This window comes from Lithobates pipiens, unplaced genomic scaffold, assembly GCF_037356315.1.
Source record: "Lithobates pipiens isolate NorthernLeopardFrog02 unplaced genomic scaffold, aLitPip1_a1.2 Scaffold_16, whole genome shotgun sequence".
Lineage (NCBI taxonomy): Eukaryota > Metazoa > Chordata > Amphibia > Anura > Ranidae > Lithobates > Lithobates pipiens.
The window spans coordinates 21,258,100-21,277,083 of NW_027507748.1; the positions used below are offsets into that span (position 1 = coordinate 21,258,100).

Sequence of the window (18,984 nt, forward strand, 5' to 3'; positions counted from 1 at the left end):
GCACACAGCACGCACTATCTCCTGAGTGACACTGCTGACTGCAAGCTCTATTGTTAAAGATGGACCACTAGCTATATAGGTGAGGTGAATATCACGGTGTATACTGCGGTCAGGGCACGCAGACAATAACAAGAAAACAGCAGAGTTAAAGGGGTATATACAGATGTATACTGTGCTGTGCTGGAGGCACAGACAACTTCCAATAACTCCAGCAAATGCCAATCGGGCCCAAATACAGAACAGCTATGTAGGTGGATAATAGCGGTATGTACTGGGTACAGAGCAGGCACACAGCACGCACTATCTCCTGAGTGACACTGCTGACTGCAAGCTCTATTGTTAAAGATGGACCACTAGCTATATAGGTGAGGTGAATATCACGGTGTATACTGCGGTCAGGGCACGCAGACAATAACAAGAAAACAGCAGAGTTAAAGGGGTATATACAGATGTATACTGTGCTGTGCTGGAGGCACAGACAACTTCCAATAACTCCAGCAAATGCCAATCGGGCCCAAATACAGAACAGCTATGTAGGTGGATAATAGCGGTATGTACTGGGTACAGAGCAGGCACACAGCACGCACTATCTCCTGAGTGACACTGCTGACTGCAAGCTCTATTGTTAAAGATGGACCACTAGCTATATAGGTGAGGTGAATATCACGGTGTATACTGCGGTCAGGGCACGCAGACAATAACAAGAAAACAGCAGAGTTAAAGGGGTATATACAGATGTATACTGTGCTGTGCTGGAGGCACAGACAACTTCCAATAACTCCAGCAAATGCCAATCGGGCCCAAATACAGAACAGCTATGTAGGTGGATAATAGCGGTATGTACTGGGTACAGAGCAGGCACACAGCACGCACTATCTCCTGAGTGACACTGCTGACTGCAAGCTCTATTGTTAAAGATGGACCACTAGCTATATAGGTGAGGTGAATATCACGGTGTATACTGCGGTCAGGGCACGCAGACAATAACAAGAAAACAGCAGAGTTAAAGGGGTATATACAGATGTATACTGTGCTGTGCTGGAGGCACAGACAACTTCCAATAACTCCAGCAAATGCCAATCGGGCTCAAATAGAGAACAGCTATGTAGGTGTATATAGTGGTATGTACTGGGTACAGAGCACGCAGACAGCACGCACTAACACTACTGACTGCAAGCTCTATTATTAAAGCTAGATCACTAGCTATATAGGTGAGGTGAATATAGTGGTGTATACTGCGGTCAGGGCACAGACAGTAACCACTACACAAGAGCAAAATAGTAAATCAGCCAAAAACGATTGGTGTGTAACTGTGTTGAAGGTACACAGAACACCCACTGCTTCAGATGCTAACAAACACTACACGAGGCCGCCTGAAAGGCAGCTTTATATAGTGTGGGGCGTGCACTACACAGTCTGAGCTATGATTGGCCACAGGCAGGATGCCTGTGGCCAACCATTGCTCTTCCCGCTACTGGCGCTGCGATTGGCCAAGCATGCGGGGTCACAGTGCATGCTTGGCCAATCGTGAGACAGCAATGCATTGTGCCATCGCAGTGCATTGTGGGCCACACGAATTTTGCCGCGAACGGCCCAAACGTTCGGAATTCGGCGAACGCACGAACGACCAATGTTCGAGTCGAACATGCGTTCGACTCGAACACGAAGCTCATCCCTAACCACCACCAATGTCTGGCCATGCTCTTCCATAGAAGGAGAATAATTAATCAGTGCTCATTGTCAGCTCTTGTTTCCAGCAGCCTGAGACCAGAGCCTTTACGGCGCAGAGGGAGGGAGGTGTCAGGGCAGATATGGGTAGAAACAAGTGAGCTTAGCCTGAGCACGACAATAGCAATGTGTGTAAGGGACGGGGTTATCAGTTTTCACCTCAGTTTCCCATTGAGACACATTGGGTGAAATATCCTATAACTGGTGCACATTGGTGCAACTGGTTCACTGGCGCTCTTGAGCAGCTGTGCATGGTAACCAATCAGCTTCTAACTTAAGGTTGTTCAATTAATCTTTGTCAATAAAACCTGGAAGCTGATTTTGGTAGATCTCCCCCACTGAGACTATTGGCAGCACACGACTGTAAGAGATCCATGTACAGTATGTCTGTGTATGATAATCATCACACTAAGCTCACCTGATTGGCATCTGAATAAAGGAATTACATACATGCCCCAAATATAAAATACTGGAGCACCTCAGTATATATATCAGTTTTACTATACCACAGACAGGGGGTGGTGGCAACTGAGCTCAACAATAGTAATGCCCATAAATTGGGCTTTTGGCAGGGGAGAAGCTGACAGGCAGTAATGGAACCTTTTGCATTTCTTCTAAAAAGCAAATAAAGCTATTCCTGAATGCACGTACGTATAGACCAGGGATATGCAATTAGTGGACCTCCAGCTGTTGTAGAACTACAATTCCCATGAGCCACAAGCATGACACCCAGAGACAGAAGCATGATGGGACTTGTAGTTTTGCAATAGCTGGAGGTCTGCTAATTGCATATCCCTGGTATAGACCATTATATCAATTTTCTGTGATCATGAGATTTTTTTCTCTAAACCACATGAAGACTGCACTCAAAAACCACAAGCCTTTCTTCAGCCTACGTTTAAATGTAAAGCTTTGCCAAGTATCATTTTATAAGACACTTAGCTAAGGCACTGTTTGCCGCCTGGACACTGTTTCAAGTTGTTGAAGATGAGTTAGAGGTCCTGCATACAATTTGTGGGTCCAATGCCAACAGTACTATTGTATAATCCCTCCAAATATTTCATTATTCATTGGTCACCATGTGCAGCCTTTCCATGAAATGAAAGCATATCTAAATCCAATACCAAAATATGTAATATAATGGAGCTTACCAGACCTTTGTGGCGATCCTGCCAGTAACATACTTCCTGTCTTAAGGTGTAAGATCAGTGTTGTTACTGTTGATAAAATTACAGGTCATCTCCCCTTTCCATACCATACAGAGGAAGAGTACTGTAGCCTTCAGAGATAGCTGGGAACAATGCTTAAGCTAGGAACAAAAACTGATAACAGTCAGAAGAAAGAGGGGGGAGAGCACAGGAAGTTACCAGCTCACAAGATTCTGGGTGAATTACCAGATATTTTTTATTATAAAACACTTTCAATTCTATATTTAACAGGCCAAAAAGCAAGCAAATAAGAGATATTCGTAATTGGGGTTTAGACCAAGTATATAACATGGTGTCCGTATCTTCAAGTAAATTGATAGGCTGTCTTCTCAGAGACATTGGTCAACTATAGCCTTTTTCGACCAGGGTTCTAAGGCGCCCCCAGAGATTTTTAAAGGTTCCTTGAGAAATTAGACAATTTTAGATATTTAGATTTATACAAATGTGAAGGTATTTCGGGGAAAACTGCTCTTTGATCAAATATGTTTTTTTTCCATAAAGTTTTATTGCATTTCAGACTACACATAAAAATCCTGAACATAGAAAAAAATACAGTTTTCGTAGCTTCCAAACAGACATTCTTCTCACTGATCACCAATGTAAGGAACGTTCTTCCCACTGATCACCAATGTAAGGAACATTCTTCTCACTGATCACCAATGTAAGGAACATTCTTCTCACTGATCACCAATGTAAGGAACATTCTTCTCACTGATCACCAATGTAAGGAACATTCTTCTCACTGATCACCAATGTAAGGAACATTCTTCTCACTGATCACCAATGTAAGGAACATTCTTCTCACTGATCACCAATGTAAGGAACATTCTTCTCACTGATCACCAATGTAAGGAACATTCTTCTCCCTGATCACCAATGTAAGGAACATTCTTCCCAATTTTTCTTTATTAAAAGTCTTGCAATCATTAAGCATAAAATCACAATATATAAATATACATAAATATATACATATTTACATAAATTAAAATAAATATAGCAAATCTGCTCTCAAAACAAAAAAATACTTTAAGCAATAACATAAATCCTATTACAACTCACACCATTACACCAGACATCAAACTTGTGAGGTTAAGAAACAATCCCGCACCTATTATGCATGCAGCCCTTCTTCAAAAAGAAGATATTAACCAACAAAAGCTAAGGGAGTGAAAGAAACAGAAAAAGAAAAGAGCTCCTTACCCAGAGATGGGCAGTTCACCAAAGGCAGGTCTGATATTCCTCCACGCCCTTATCCAGACTGCCCGAGGCTCCCTGCCCTTCTCAAGACCCCGAATTTTCCCAACCTCACCCAGAATATCGTGCACCACCATCTCAACAGAGAGGACTTTCTTCCGCAGGGTAATCTGGCACCGTGCATTCCATGTGAAGTAACGGACAACTATACTAACTAAAAACAGTGTATCGAAATCAAAATCCCAGTGAGTCGGGAATGCCCCATACACCCACTCCGCATAACTCATGCGATAGAAAAAGGGGATGCCTAGAGCCCTCCCCACCCTTTTATACACCTCTATGTTAACCACTTCAGGACCGCCGTATTGCCATTGTACGTCAGCACAATGTCACAGGCAGGCACAATCACGTACATCTACGTGATTGCCTTCCAGCGGGTGGGGGGTCCGATCGGACCCCCTCCCGCTGTTTACGGCGGTCCGATTCGGTCCAGGAGCGCTCCGTGATGAGGGGATGGCCGTTGGTTTTCGGCCACCCCCTCTGGATCGCTCCTGGCCAATGAGAAGCTTCCTCCCCTGTGTATTGTTTACACAGGAAGGAGGAAGTGATGTCATTCTCCTCGGGGCGGTCTTTTTGACCGGACTACGAGGAGAAGACTAAAAGTAAGTGTGCACCAACACTACACTGACATGTAGGTACACACAGGCACACAAACCCCCCCCGATACCCCCCCCGATCGCCCCCCGATACCCCCCCCGCCCCCCCTCCCCCCCAAGTCACAGTGTCACTGATTGCATTGATCATTTCTTTACTGATCAATGCATTCAGTGTCAGTTGTGACAGTAAAAACTGTCAGGACAGTTAGTGTTAGGTCCAGGGTAGCCCCCTATCACCCCCCAATAAAGATTTAACCCCCTGATTGCCCCTAGAGTTAACCCTTTCACCCCCTTTTGCCAGTGTCACTAAGCGATCATTTTTCTGATCGCTGCATGTGTCGCTAGGTAGCTAGTTATTTTTTTAGGTTCACCCCCAGGTTTTTATATCGCTAGGTACCCCGATATACTACCCAATAATGGTTTTAACCCCCTGATTGCCGCTAGTTAACCCTTTCACCCCCTTTTGCCAGTGTCACTAAGTGATCGTTTTTCTGATCGCTGCATTAGTGTCGCTACAGTCGCTAGGTAGCTAGTTATTTTTTTAGGTTCACCGCCAGGTTTTTATAGCGCTAGGTACCCCGATATACTACCCAATAATGGTTTTAACCCCCTGATTTCCGCTAGTTAACCCTTTCACCCCCTTTTGCCAGTGTCACTAAGCGATAATTTTTCTGAGCGCTGCATCAGTGTCGCTAGTGTCGCTAGGTAGCTAGTTATTTTTTTAGGTTCACCGCCAGGTTTTTATAGCGCTAGGTACCCCGATATACTACCCAATAATGGTTTTAACCCCCTGATTGCTGCTAGTTAACCCTTTCACCCCCTTTCACCAGCGATCACAGTATAAGTGTCACTGGTGACGCTGGTTAGCCAGTTAGTTATTTAGGTTCCCCGTCAGGTTTTTATATAGCGCCAGGGACCCCCATATACTACCTAATAAAAATTTGAACCCCCTGATTGCCCCTAGTTAACCCTTTCACCACTGATCACCGTATAAGTGTTACGGGTGACTCTGGTTAGTTTGTTTTTTATAGCATTTTATATTCAAATCCGGAAGGCAGTGCTTGGTTTTCGGGGTCGCGTACGTGGCTAGGCTCCCAAAAAGTCCCCCACATGTGGTATCCCCGTACTCGGGAGAAGCAGCAGAATTTATTTTGGGGTGTAATTTGACTTCTGCCCATAGCATGTGTGAGCAATATATCATTTAGTGACAACTTTGTGCAAAAAAAAAAAAAGTTTGTAATATTCCCGCAACTTTTGGCAAAATATAAAATATTCCATGGACTCAACATGCCTCTCAGTAAATAGCTTGGGGTGTCTACTTTCCAAAATGGGGTCATTTTGGGGGGTTTTGTGCTATTTTGGCATTTTATGGCCTTCGAAACTGTGATAGGTAGTGAGGAGTTAAATCAAAAATTTGCACCCTTAGAAATCCTGAAGGTGGTGATTGGTTTTCGGGGTGCCGTGCGCGACTAGACTCCCAAAAAGTCCCACACATGTGGTATCCCCGTACTCGGGAGAAGCAGCAGAATGTATTTTGGGGTGTCATTTCACATATGCCCATAGCATGTGTGAGCAATATATCATTTAGTGACAACTTGGTGCAAAAAAAAAAAAGTTTGTAATATTCCCGCAACTTGTGGCAAAATATAAAATATTCCATGGACTCAACATGCCTCTCAGTAAATAGCTTGGGGTGTCTACTTTCCAAAATGGGGTCATTTTGGGGGGTTTTGTGCTATTTTGGCATTTTATGGCCTTCGAAACTGTGATAGGTAGTGAGGAGTTAAATCAAAAATTTGCACCCTTAGAAATCCTGAAGGTGGTGATTGGTTTTCGGGGTGCCGTGCGCGACTAGACTCCCAAAAAGTCCCACACATGTGGTATCCCCATACTCGGGAGAAGTAGCGGAATATATTTTGGGGTGCAATTCCAAATATAACCATGGCATGTGTGAGCAATATATCATTTAGTGACAACTTTTTGTAAAAAAAATATTTTTTTTTTTTTTTTGTCATTATTCAATCCCTTAGGACAAAAAAAATAAATATTCAATGGGCTCAACATACCCATCAGCAATTTCCTTGGGGTGTCTACTTTCCAAAATGGGGTCATTTGGGGGGGATTTGTACTGCCCTGCCATTTTAGCACCTCAAGAAATGAGATCGGCAGTCATAAATTAAAAGCTGTGTAAATTCCAGAAAATGTACTCTAGTTTGTAGACGCTATAACTTTTGCGCAAACCAAAAAATATACGCTTATTGACATTTTTTTTACTAAAGACATGTGGCTGAATAAATTTTGCCCTCAATGTATGACTAAAATTTAGTTTATTCGATTTTTCTTATAACAAAAAGAAGAAAATATCTTTTTTTTTGCAAAATTTTCGCTCTTTTTCCATTTATATCGCAAAAAAAAAAAAATCGCAGAGGCAATCAAATACCATCAAAAGAAAGCTCTATTTGTGGGAAGAAAAGGACGCAAATTTCGTTTGGGTGCAATATTGCATGACCGCGAAATTACCAGTTAAAGCAGAGCAGTGCGAAATTGCAAAAAGACCTCTGGTCCTTAAGGTGTTTATTGGTCCGGAGCTGAAGTGGTTAAAGGGACACTGGAGCAAAAAGTGGTCCATAGACTCCACTTTACCAACACACTCTGCTCTAGGACAATCCCGATCATCCACAGGGCGATGCTTCAAGTTCCTTCTCACATAGAGCCTTCCATGGAAAGCGAGCCAGGCTTGATCCCTAAACTTCAAGGGGATTCTTTCTAAATTGATTAAACGCAATCCCTCCCTCATTACAGAGCCTGGGCAATCCCTTAAGGCCAGTGACACACTGAAAGCAGAGCCCAAAATCCTCTTCTCCAGAAGCTTCCTGGGGAGGGACTTGATATCCTCCACTGTCACCTGCCACTGCCGAAGTATTTTCAAACATGGGGCAACATAAGCCGGGAGCTTGCCATGTCGGACTCTCAGACTTTTCACTGGCCCGCCATCTTCCCAGCATCGCAGAAAAGGCCTAAAACAAGATTGAAAAATACCCACCCATCCCGGCGGGTTCTCTGCTAGCATGTTACCAAGATTGTACTTTAAAAACAGCAGAGAAAAGAAAACTATTGGGTTGACCATTCCTAGGCCACCCTCCCACCTAGACAGGTAAGTTACATTGCGTTTGATCAGGTTCAGCCTACTTCCCCATAACAGTTGGAAAAAACAGCTGTACACCCTAGCATAGAGAGATACTGGCAAGATACAGACGAAGCTGACATATAAAAAAATTGGGACCAGGTACGTTTTGATCAAGTCAATCCTCTCCCTCAATGAAAGCTTCCATTTCTTCCAGCTTTCTACTTTGGCATTGGCACACACCAACCTGCTTTCCCAATTTCGATGACCATAGTCACAAGGACCAAATTTGATGCCCAACACTTTAATTTCCTGCTGGGGCTCTGGGAAGGCATCCGGAAGTTCGAAGCTTTCACCTTCCTCACCCATCCAGAAAACTTCACTCTTTTCATGGTTGACTTTAGAACCAGAAGCCTCCGTGTACTGCTCTATCATAGAGACCACCTCCTGCGCCTCCTCCGTTCCAGAGACAATAACAGACACATCATCGGCATAGGCCACGACCTTCAAAGGTGGCACACCAGCAATGCCCAAAGGCACCCCGCACAAAGATTCACACTCTAGCCTTCTTATGAAGGGGTCGATTGCGAATACATATAACAGGGGGCTCAGAGGACATCCCTGGCGCACACCAGAGCCAACCTCAAAAGGCCGTCCAACCCAACCATTAACCAGTGGGAAGCTCTCAGCCCCTTTATATAATGTCTTCAGCCAATCTATAAACCTCCCCTGCAGGCCGTATCTACCAAGTAGCAAATACAGGTACTCGTGATTGACTCTATCAAAAGCCTTCGCCTGATCCAATGCCAGCAAGTACTTTCTCCATCCAGCAGCCCTGCATCGTTCCAAAGCCTCCCGGACAGCTAAAACCGCTGAAAAGGTACTTCTACCTTGGACCGAGCAGTGCTGATGACTGGACAACAAATCGCCTGCCACTGACGACAAGCGCCAAAAAAGAATCTTCGCCAAGATCTTTCTATCAACATTGAGAAGACTGATGGGGCGCCAGTTCTCAATCATTGAGGGGTCTTTACCTTTTGACAGAAGAATCACAGCGGATTGCCTCATGGAGGGAGGGAGCGAACCCTCTTCTAGACAGCTGTTATAAACCTCCGCTAAAAAGGGAGCCAGAATGGACTTAAAACACTTGTAAAATTCAGCTGTCAACCCATCTGGCCCAGGCGATTTTTTGGTAGCCAGCTTCTCTATAGCATGAACTACCTCATCCACTGAAATTGGTTCTTTCAAATCCATCAAAGGCAATGTACCATTTCCCAATCCTGGAGTAGAATCCAGAAAGCTTTCCATCTTGTCCCGACAAAGGTCCTTTCTTCCTAGAAGGTCTGCATAGTATGATCTGAAGATCTCCAGGATCCCTGATCTGGACTTCACCAGGGAACCCGTACTATTCCTCAGGCCTATGACCGTCTTAACTGCTATGCCTTGCTTACAGTTCTGGTAAGGATCAGGCGAGTGATATTTTCCATAATCCCTCTCCAGAACCAAGGAGGCATGCCGGTCGTATTGACACTTTCGAAGAAGAAACTTGACCTCAGAGATCTCCCCCGGATCTCCTCTATACGAGACAAGATGATCAAGCTTCCTCCGCAAATGCTGGTAGGCAATGTACATACCAAGCTGCTTCTTCTTACTTATGGCCTTGAAAAGTCCAATCGCCCTTTGTTTCACAAGTTCCCACCACTCTGACTTACTGCTGCAAAAGTCCAGAATAGAAACCTGTGCCTGAAAAAAATCCTCAAAGGATTGTCTTACCTCTACGTCTTCCAGGAGAGCCGAATTCAGTTTCCAGGTACCCCTTCCCCTGGGTGGAGTGTCGGAGGCATTCAGAGTCACAGACAGCATACAGTGGTCAGAGAATTCCACCGCCCTCAACTCAGGAGCCGAGAAAGCAGAGTTCTCCTTTAAAAAAAACCTATCTATCCTACTCTGACTATTCCCTCTCTGAAATGTGAATCCCGTGCTGCCAGGGCAGTGCTTAATATGCACATCTACCAGGCCTGCTTGTCTCACCATATCTCTAAGAAAAACGCTATCGTACGCCAGCCTGTCTATGGAGCCTCTCCTGTCTTCGGGCCTAATTATGGTGTTAAAATCACCTCCAAAGACAACCTGCTGGGACGTAAAAAGGAAGGGCTTGATCTCTGTGAGGAGGCATTTCCTGCCCCATCTTGACTGCGGTCCATAGATATTGATCAGACGCAGGTCCTGCCCCCTAACAGAGACGTCCAAGACCATGCATCTCCCAATCTCTACCTCAATTACCCGCCGGCACGTTACCATATCGGTTTTAAAAAGGACTGCAACTCCGCTGCAGGGCTCAGCCGCAAGAGACCAAAAGGAGGGATCGCATCTCCACTCCCTTTTTGCTAGATGTACATTGGCCAAAGTATTGAGCCAGGTCTCTTGCAAAAATAAAATCTCGGCATCAAACTCGCTGAGCAAAAATAAGGAAATATCACGAGCTCTTGCAGATTTAATGCTGGCGACATTAATGGTCGCCACCTTTATCGGAGTGGGAACTGCCATCAGGATGATTGGGGTAGTCGTTTCTTAACCTTTGCCACACTCTCATCACCAGAAACAGCTCTCTTCAAACTATGTGACTCCCCCTCATCCATGGATGATAAAGAAAAATATATATCAGACATCCCGTCACCTGCAAAAACTGAGAAGGTGTTGCCAAGAGGAACCCCTCCTGGGTCCGACTCTGAGGAAGAAATTAACACCTTATTTGTCTTCCTCTTCTTCTTTTTCTTCCTCCTAAACGTCTCCCACCCCTCATCATCCGAATCCCCCTCAACAGAGGGTGAGACATGAGATATGGACACCCTTCCATCAGCCCCACCCCCATCCAGCACCCCCACACTCCCCTGACCACGTTTGCGCTGCCGAGGGACAGGGACTGGAGGCTGAGAAGGAAGATCCGCCAAACCTTCCCCCCCAGCAGCCTCCACTAGCCTGGAGGATCTACGTACAGCAGGAATAGGGACCACCACATGGGGGACAGACTTAGGGACCACATCACTAGAGGGAACAGAATCTGAAGCAACAGAAGGAACTGACACAGGAGGGACAGACTCAGGGACCACATTACCAGGGGAAACAGAACCTGAAACAGATGGAACAGACACAGGAGGGACAGACTCAGGGACCACATTACCAGGGGAAACAGAACCCAAAACAACAGATGCAACAGACACAGGGGGGACAACAACAGTTACAGCGGCCTCATCCTCCTTATCCAGCCTCTGCAGCTCAGCCTCCAATCCTGGCAAGTTATGTAAAGCCTCTGGACACTTACTGTAAGGATGGCCAAGCTTTTGGCACAGATTGCACCGAATTTTGGTACAATCCTTTGCCAAATGGTCCAGATCCTGGCATAGCGAACACTTTTTACGGGTGAAGGTAGAGGCAAAATGACCCTTTTCACCACATTTATTACAAACTTTGGGCTGTCCCTGGTAGAATATAGTCAGCCGATCTCTTCCCAGAAAAGCAGAACAGGGCAGATGTTGGACTACATTGCCCAGCACTCCCAATTTTAGCGAAACTGTCCAGGCCCCTGTCCATATGCCATGTTCATCCAGGACCTTCCGCAGTGGAGTGAGGACCTCACCATATCGGCGTAGCCATACTATCAAATCAGCCTCTGGTATGGATTCGTTGCGCACCAGGATGGTCACCGATTTTATCAGGGGCTGCCTGGAAATCACCTTTGGCACCAAACCACTCCACTGCGGAAGGCCCTGGCACCTCCTATGTCGCTCCCAAAATAAGTCCAACCCCTCAGGTTTTACAAAAGATAAATCAAATTCATAACTTCCCACTGGGCAAATCAAAGCAAAAATATCCACAGCTTTAAACCCCATTTCCAAAATCAACTCAGCCACCCTCCCCCTCACTGGTGGGGTCCCCTCCCCCTCCCACTTGAACTGAACCACATTTCTCCTCCTGTACCCACCACCAAACTTCCCAAAATTGTGACCACCAATATTTACAAAATTCCCCCCACCCTCCTTGGTGCGACTCCCCAAAACAGATGCATAACTCCCCATATTCCTCCCAGCAGAAGAGACATTTGTTTGTTTTGAACTGTCTGAGACATCTCTAGCAGATATCGATTGTACAGATTTGGTCTGTACAATCGACGAGTCTTTCCTCTGAGCAGAGAGAGAAATGTCATTTTTATTTTTCCCAGCAGTATTAACCCCTCCACCATCACCACCACCCACCACATTCATTGTTTTATCATGACTGTCATTGTTAATACTTGCTGGTATATTCACATGTCCTGCAGTCTTCCCAGCAGTGTCAGTTCCCACTGCTGTGCTGGTGGAATCTTCATCTGGCCTGTTCTCTTCCATCAAGACAGAACCTTCTGCAGAGGACAGTGCAGGCTGGACTGACACATCCATGGCTTCCACTGCACATGGTGCAGTACTCTGACCCCCTCCCCCACCAGCATCAATCAGCTCTGCTGGAACACAGAGAGGCTCAGGTGAGGCAATCACATTGCAGGTGTCAGACACAGTGTGTGAAACAGAAAACTTGATAGAGGGACTACAGGTCTCAGCACATGCAGGTGCAGCAACATCCATGCTCAGGGGGTTTGGTGCAGGTTCATCCTCATTCCGTGGCTGATTCTTTTGCACATCCACAGGGACCTCTGATGGGTCATCACAAATGGTAAACTTGCCTCCTCTCAGGGGGGATTCCATCCGCTGGATGAAGGTCGGGGTGCCATTCTCACTCTCAACCCCCTGGCTGGTTGCCACCGGCGATTCCAAGGCCTTACATGGGGGGAGAGGAGCAGAGGCAGATGAACCCGGGTCATCCATATGCTGAGGCTGATCCACGGAACACGCTGAGGACTGGCTGACAAATCTTCTCTCATTTTCAAATTTTTCTTTAAATGCACCACTCTTATCCTTCAACTTCTCCAACAATAAAGTTTGCTGCTTCACCTTTTCTTCCAAATCCTGTAGCTCAGGCTTCATGGCGGTGCGATTCTTACTCCAGGCCTGGAAGTATTTGGCTTTGAAGTTCTTAAGCTCCGCTCTCAAAACTTTCAGCTTCTCCTCCGCTCTCCCAATCGCCCTAAAGCGATTAACAACCTTAAGGCTGAAAACACTGGCATCCATACCAGGGCCCGGACCCACAGACAGATCCTCCACCTCCTCCTCACTGGGCCCCGTGTCATCAGGGGGATCCATCTCAGGGCCTCCCCCAGGATCAGGCATTATTCCTAGGCCAAGCTAGCAGGCAAGGCCCAGGCTTGAAAAATGGGTGGTTCTCACAGAGAGCTCTTTGGGTGTGTCCTCCTCCTCCTTCCCACTGACCACCAATGTAAGGAACATTCTTCCCACTGATCACCAATGTAAGGAAAATTCTTCTCACTGATCACCAATGTAAGGAACATTCTTCCCACTGATCGCCAATGTAAGGAACATTCTTCTCACTGATCACCAATGTAAGGAACATTCTTCTCACTGATCACCAATGTAAGGAACATTCTTCTCACTGATCACCAATGTAAGGAACATTCTTCCCACTGATCACCAATGTAAGAAACATTCTTCCCACTGATCACCAATGTAAGGGACATTCTTCCCACTGATCACCAATGTAAGGGACATTCTTCTCACTGATCACCAATGTAAGGAACATTCTTCCCACTGATCACCAATGTAAGGAACATTCTTCTCACTGATCACCAATGTAAGGAACATTCTTCCCACTGATCACCAATGTAAGGGACATTCTTCTCACTGATCACCAATGTAAGGAACATTCTTCTCACTGATCACCAATGTAAGGAACATTCTTCCCACTGATCACCAATGTAAGGGACATTCTTCCCACTGATCACCAATGTAAGGAACATTCTTCTCACTGATCACCAATGTAAGGAACATTCTTCTCACTGATCACCAATGTAAGGAACATTCTTCTCACTGATCACCAATGTAAGGAACATTCTTCTCATTGATCACCAATGTAAGGGACATTCTTCTCACTGATCACCAATGTAAGGAACATTCTTCTCACTGATCACCAATGTAAGGAACATTCTTCTCACTGATCACCAATGTAAGAAACATTCTTCTCACTGATCACCAATGTAAGGGACATTCTTCTCACTGATCACCAATGTAAGGAACATTCTTCTCACTGATCACCAATGTAAGAAACATTCTTCTCATTGATCACCAATGTAAAGGAACATTCTTCTCATTGATCACCAATGTAAGAGACATTCTTCTCACTGATCACCAATGTAAGGAACATTCTTCCCACTGATCACCAATGTAAGAGACATTCTTCTCACTGATCACCAATGTAAGGAACATTCTTCTCACTGATCACCAATGTAAGGAACATTCTTCTCACTGATCACCAATGTAAGAAACATTCTTCTCATTGATCACCAATGTAAGGGACATTCTTCTCATTGATCACCAATGTAAGGGACATTCTTCTCACTGATCACCAATGTAAGGAACATTCTTCTCACTGATCACCAATGTAAGGAACATTCTTCTCACTGATCACCAATGTAAGAAACATTCTTCTCACTGATCACCAATGTAAGGAACATTCTTCTCACTGATCACCAATGTAAGGAACATTCTTCTCACTGATCACCAATGTAAGGAACATTCTTCTCACTGATCACCAATGTAAGGAACATTCTTCCCACTGATCACCAATGTAAGGGACATTCTACTCACTGATCACCAATGTAAGGAACATTCTACTCACTGATCACCAATGTAAGGAACATTCTACTCACTGATCACCAATGTAAGGAACATTCTTCCCACTGATCACCAATGTAAGGAACATTCTTCTCACTGATCACCAATGTAAGGATCATTCTTCCCACTGATCACCAATGTAAGGAACATTCTTCTCACTGATCACCAATGTAAGGAACATTCTTCTCACTGATCACCAATGTAAGGAACATTCTTCCCACTGATCACCAATGTAAGGGACATTCTACTCACTGATCACCAATGTAAGGAACATTCTTCTCACTGATCACCAATGTAAGGAACATTCTTCTCACTGATCACCAATGTAAGGAACATTCTTCTCACTGATCACCAATGTAAGGAACATTCTTCTCACTGATCACCAATGTAAGGAACATTCTTCTCACTGATCACCAATGTAAGGAACATTCTTCCCACTGATCACCAATGTAAGGGACATTCTTCTCACTGATCACCAATGTAAGGGACATTCTTCTCACTGATCACCAATGTAAGGAACATTCTTCTCCACTGATCACCAATGTAAGGAACATTCTTCTCACTGATCACCAATGTAAGGAACATGCTTCTCACTGATCACCAATGTAAGGAACATTCTTCTCACTGATCACCAATGTAAGGATCATTCTTCTCACTGATCACCAATGTAAGGAACATTCTTCCCACTGACCACCAATGTAAAGATAATTCTTTTTACTGTTCTCCAATGTAAGGAGCTTCCTTCTCACTGACCACCAATTAAAGAGGCATTCTTCCCACTGATCAACAATGTCCACTGGTCACTAATATGAGCTCTACAATTGTTATTGTCTGCCTTTTTCCTGGTCATATACTGTAGAACAGCCCAGGGTGTCAAACAAATGGCGCACACACAACATTCCTTATTATCCTATTTATTTTATTATCTTCAACTTACTGTTCACAATAATGTCCACTTTGAACATGTTCCGGGCACAATTTGAAAGCATACATCATGGCTCTGTCCTTGTAATATGGACAGTCTGTAACAAATAATCCTGTAGGTACAGTTTTTTGGGCTTCCTCGTCACAGACAATTGGTCCCGTGAGAGTTTCACTTTTACCTCAGTTTAGAGACAGGAACAAAACTATCGAGGAAATAAGTCAAGGAAGTCTGGTCCTCAGATCTTTCCTTTACAGCTGAGAACAATTGAAAATATTAACACTTATCTGACATGGATTATTCCCAAATGGAAGGCGGTGAGAGTGCCAACAATTTTCTGTAGCCTTGTCCTTGTAATGCCCAGAATTGATCAAAGTGTCATTAAAGGATTATTAATGAATGGAATTACAACGGTTCCTAGTAAACATCCCAATATATGCCAGCCACATATCACGTAACTCTCTTTTGTCTTTCTTGCAGATATAACTTTCGTGGGTTCCGATGGCTACAAGCCATGATATTCGCCATCGAGGAGATCAACAACTCGACCACCTTGCTGCCGAACATCACTCTGGGCTACAGGATTTTCGACACTTGCAACACGGTCTCTAAGGCCCTGGAGGCCACCCTCAGCTTTGTGGCCCAGAACAAGATTGACTCGCTAAACCTGGATGATTTCTGTAACTGTTCAGAGCACATGCCCTCCACCATCGCCGTGGTTGGAGCTACGGGCTCCGGAATATCTACCGCAGTGGCCAACCTGCTGGGGCTTTTCCATATACCTCAGGTGAAAGGAGAGTGACTGTAGAAGTTGGGTCCCTAAATGGTCCTATAGGCTTAACATGGAGATTAGATGTTTACTTTTGAGTGATCTGTGAGCCTATGTATAGGGATATAGTATTTCTAAACTTTTTGTTCGAAAGTTTAGGTAGACTAGTAAAAAAAACTGGAAGCTGATTGGTTACTATGCACAGCTACACCAGATTTTGCATTCTCCAGTTTTAGTAAATCAACACCATTGAGGCTATTGGCAGTCCAGGGCCGTTGAGATACATGTACAGTATGTCTGTGTATGATAATCATCACATAGAGCTCAATTAATTTTCAAAGCTCACTTAGCATTTCAATAAAGGAATTACATATGTGCCCCAATATTAAATACAGAGCACCTCATTGCCTATGCAACAATTGTGCTATACCGCAAATAGTGGGTGGTGGAGGCTGAGCTCAACAATAGTAATGTTCACAAATCGGGCTTCTGGCAGGGGAGGAGTTGATCGTCAGTAATAAAAGGGATTTTTTGATCAGCCCCTTACATTTCTTTTGAATTGCAAAGAAAGTAGAGAGGAGCTGACAGTTTCAACCAAACTTTGGCTGTTCGGGCATTCGGACAAATGCCCAAACTTTAGCCCATTTTGCCTCCTTTTTGTTGAGTGCCAGAAGTCATATGTAGAAGCCGTGTTTCTACTGCCTGTATGACAGCTTCTCGCTGTCACTAAAACGGAAAGTCTTTAGCCACACATCACTAAAAAAAAAACGTGTGTGAAAAACAACTTCAGTCTGGGCTCCATCTCCATGAACACTCATTAGGGGTGGCCCTGGATGGGGCCTGGACTGAGGCTGTTTTTCACTTTTCACACACAGGTTTTTGTAGAGATTTATGTAGCTAAGGACTTTCCTTTTTAGTGACAATGGTAAGCTGTAGGAACAATGCTCTCGACAAACAGGGGGCCAAACGGGGCTAAAGTTCAGGCATTGGTCCAAGCTCCCGTACAACCAAAGTTCAGTCCACACCATCGGCTCATCCCTACTGGTGACCTTCGTCACTGGGACAGAAAGCGGTGGGGAAATCTTTCAATGGGAATAACCAGTTCAGTATAAGAGGGAATTTCCTTCACACTGAAGAGATTTCCTCTCACTTTCATAAACAGAAACGCGTTGGGAGGTGGCCCTGGATGGAGCCGGCTATTTTTCCCACACATTTTTATGCAGTGATATGCAACTAAGGACTTTCCTTTTTAATCTTAATATCCATGGAGTTTGGACGAGCTCCATCATCGCCTGTACTCCCAGCGGTTTATCAGAACAGGACCTGCTGGAACCTCAGACAGCACCTGCAGTACTGCATTGGTTCACAGCTTACCACTGTCCCTGGCTGCTAAGGAAGTATGGCTGCTTGCACCCGCGTTATCCCTAGGAACCACCAACATCAGGGGGAATCCCCTTTCAGCAAAGGGTGGGGATAGCAGTGACATCACTACCCAAATATGGTTGCTGGCCAGACTTGGTCAATGATGTAGCCATCATCGCTGCCCCTTCCCTTGTATAGACAGCTGAGATGGAAATGCAAATATACCTCCAGTGAAGCAAATATTGACCTCACCGCCACAGAAATTGTGACATTAATTCATTGCTATTTCCATTTTTTTTTATGTTGTTCAACAAACATTTCTTAATCTTGTCTAAACCAGCCTTTCGCAACCTTTTTTTATTTAACTATTGAGGAAACCTTTAATTAATGTTCAGTTCTAATATAACCCTTGCTAAAAATGATGTCTATAGCTTATGGTATGCTCGCATTGGTGGTCAATAAGAGAAGGGTTCCCTTACACTGGTGCCCATTTGAAAGAATACTCATATGGCCAGTATACCTATTAACTGTCAGTAGTGCCCCCATTGGGTGACAGTGCAGTGACCCTTTACATTTGTGGACATTGTAGCGCCCTTGTATAGCGGTCACTGTAGTTCCACTTTCCATTGGTGGTCATTGTAGAGCCAACATACATTGGGTAATAGTATAGTGCCACTTTATACTGGTGGTCATTGTAGTGCCCTGTATATTGGGGAACAGTGTATTACCCCTATACATTAAGGGTCAGTGTAGTTACCCTTTCCGTTGGTGGTCATAGTGGATCACCAGTACATTGGGGGACAGTATAGTGTCCTTATACATTGGTGCTAAGTGTAGCACTCTTATACATTAGCGGCCAGTGTATTAACCCAATACATTGATATTTGGTGTTGTGCCACCATACACCCCATACATTGGTGGCCAGTGTAGTGTGACCATACATTGGCGGTCAGTGTAGTGACCCCATACATTGGTGGTCAGTGTATTGCCCCCATACATTAGTAATCGGTGTAGTTACCCCATACACTGGGGGACCAGGGAAAGCATGCTCCTTAAAATTGTTGTAAAAGTGGGAAGTAGATAACATATCAGTGCTTATTTACCAGGTGAACCAAAGGAGAAGCCCTCTGGTCCCATGCCACTGGGTCTGTGTCATTGGTGTCAGAACAATGCAGGCACCATCAGGAGAGAGATCTACCCAAATCTGCTAACTGCTCAAGGAAGCCCTAGCAACTTCTGCGG

General features: G+C 44.7%; 1 protein-coding gene across 1 annotated transcript in view; it reads left to right on the forward strand.

Moving 5' to 3' along the window:
- CASR (calcium sensing receptor) overlaps nucleotides 1-18,984 on the forward strand; it is a 234,382-nt gene that overhangs the window by 136,726 nt on the left and 78,672 nt on the right. The window contains exon 3 of the mRNA XM_077479646.1: nucleotides 16,092-16,398. Within this exon, the coding sequence (XP_077335772.1) occupies nucleotides 16,092-16,398 (307 nt within the window). The remainder of the gene's footprint in view (nucleotides 1-16,091; nucleotides 16,399-18,984) is intronic.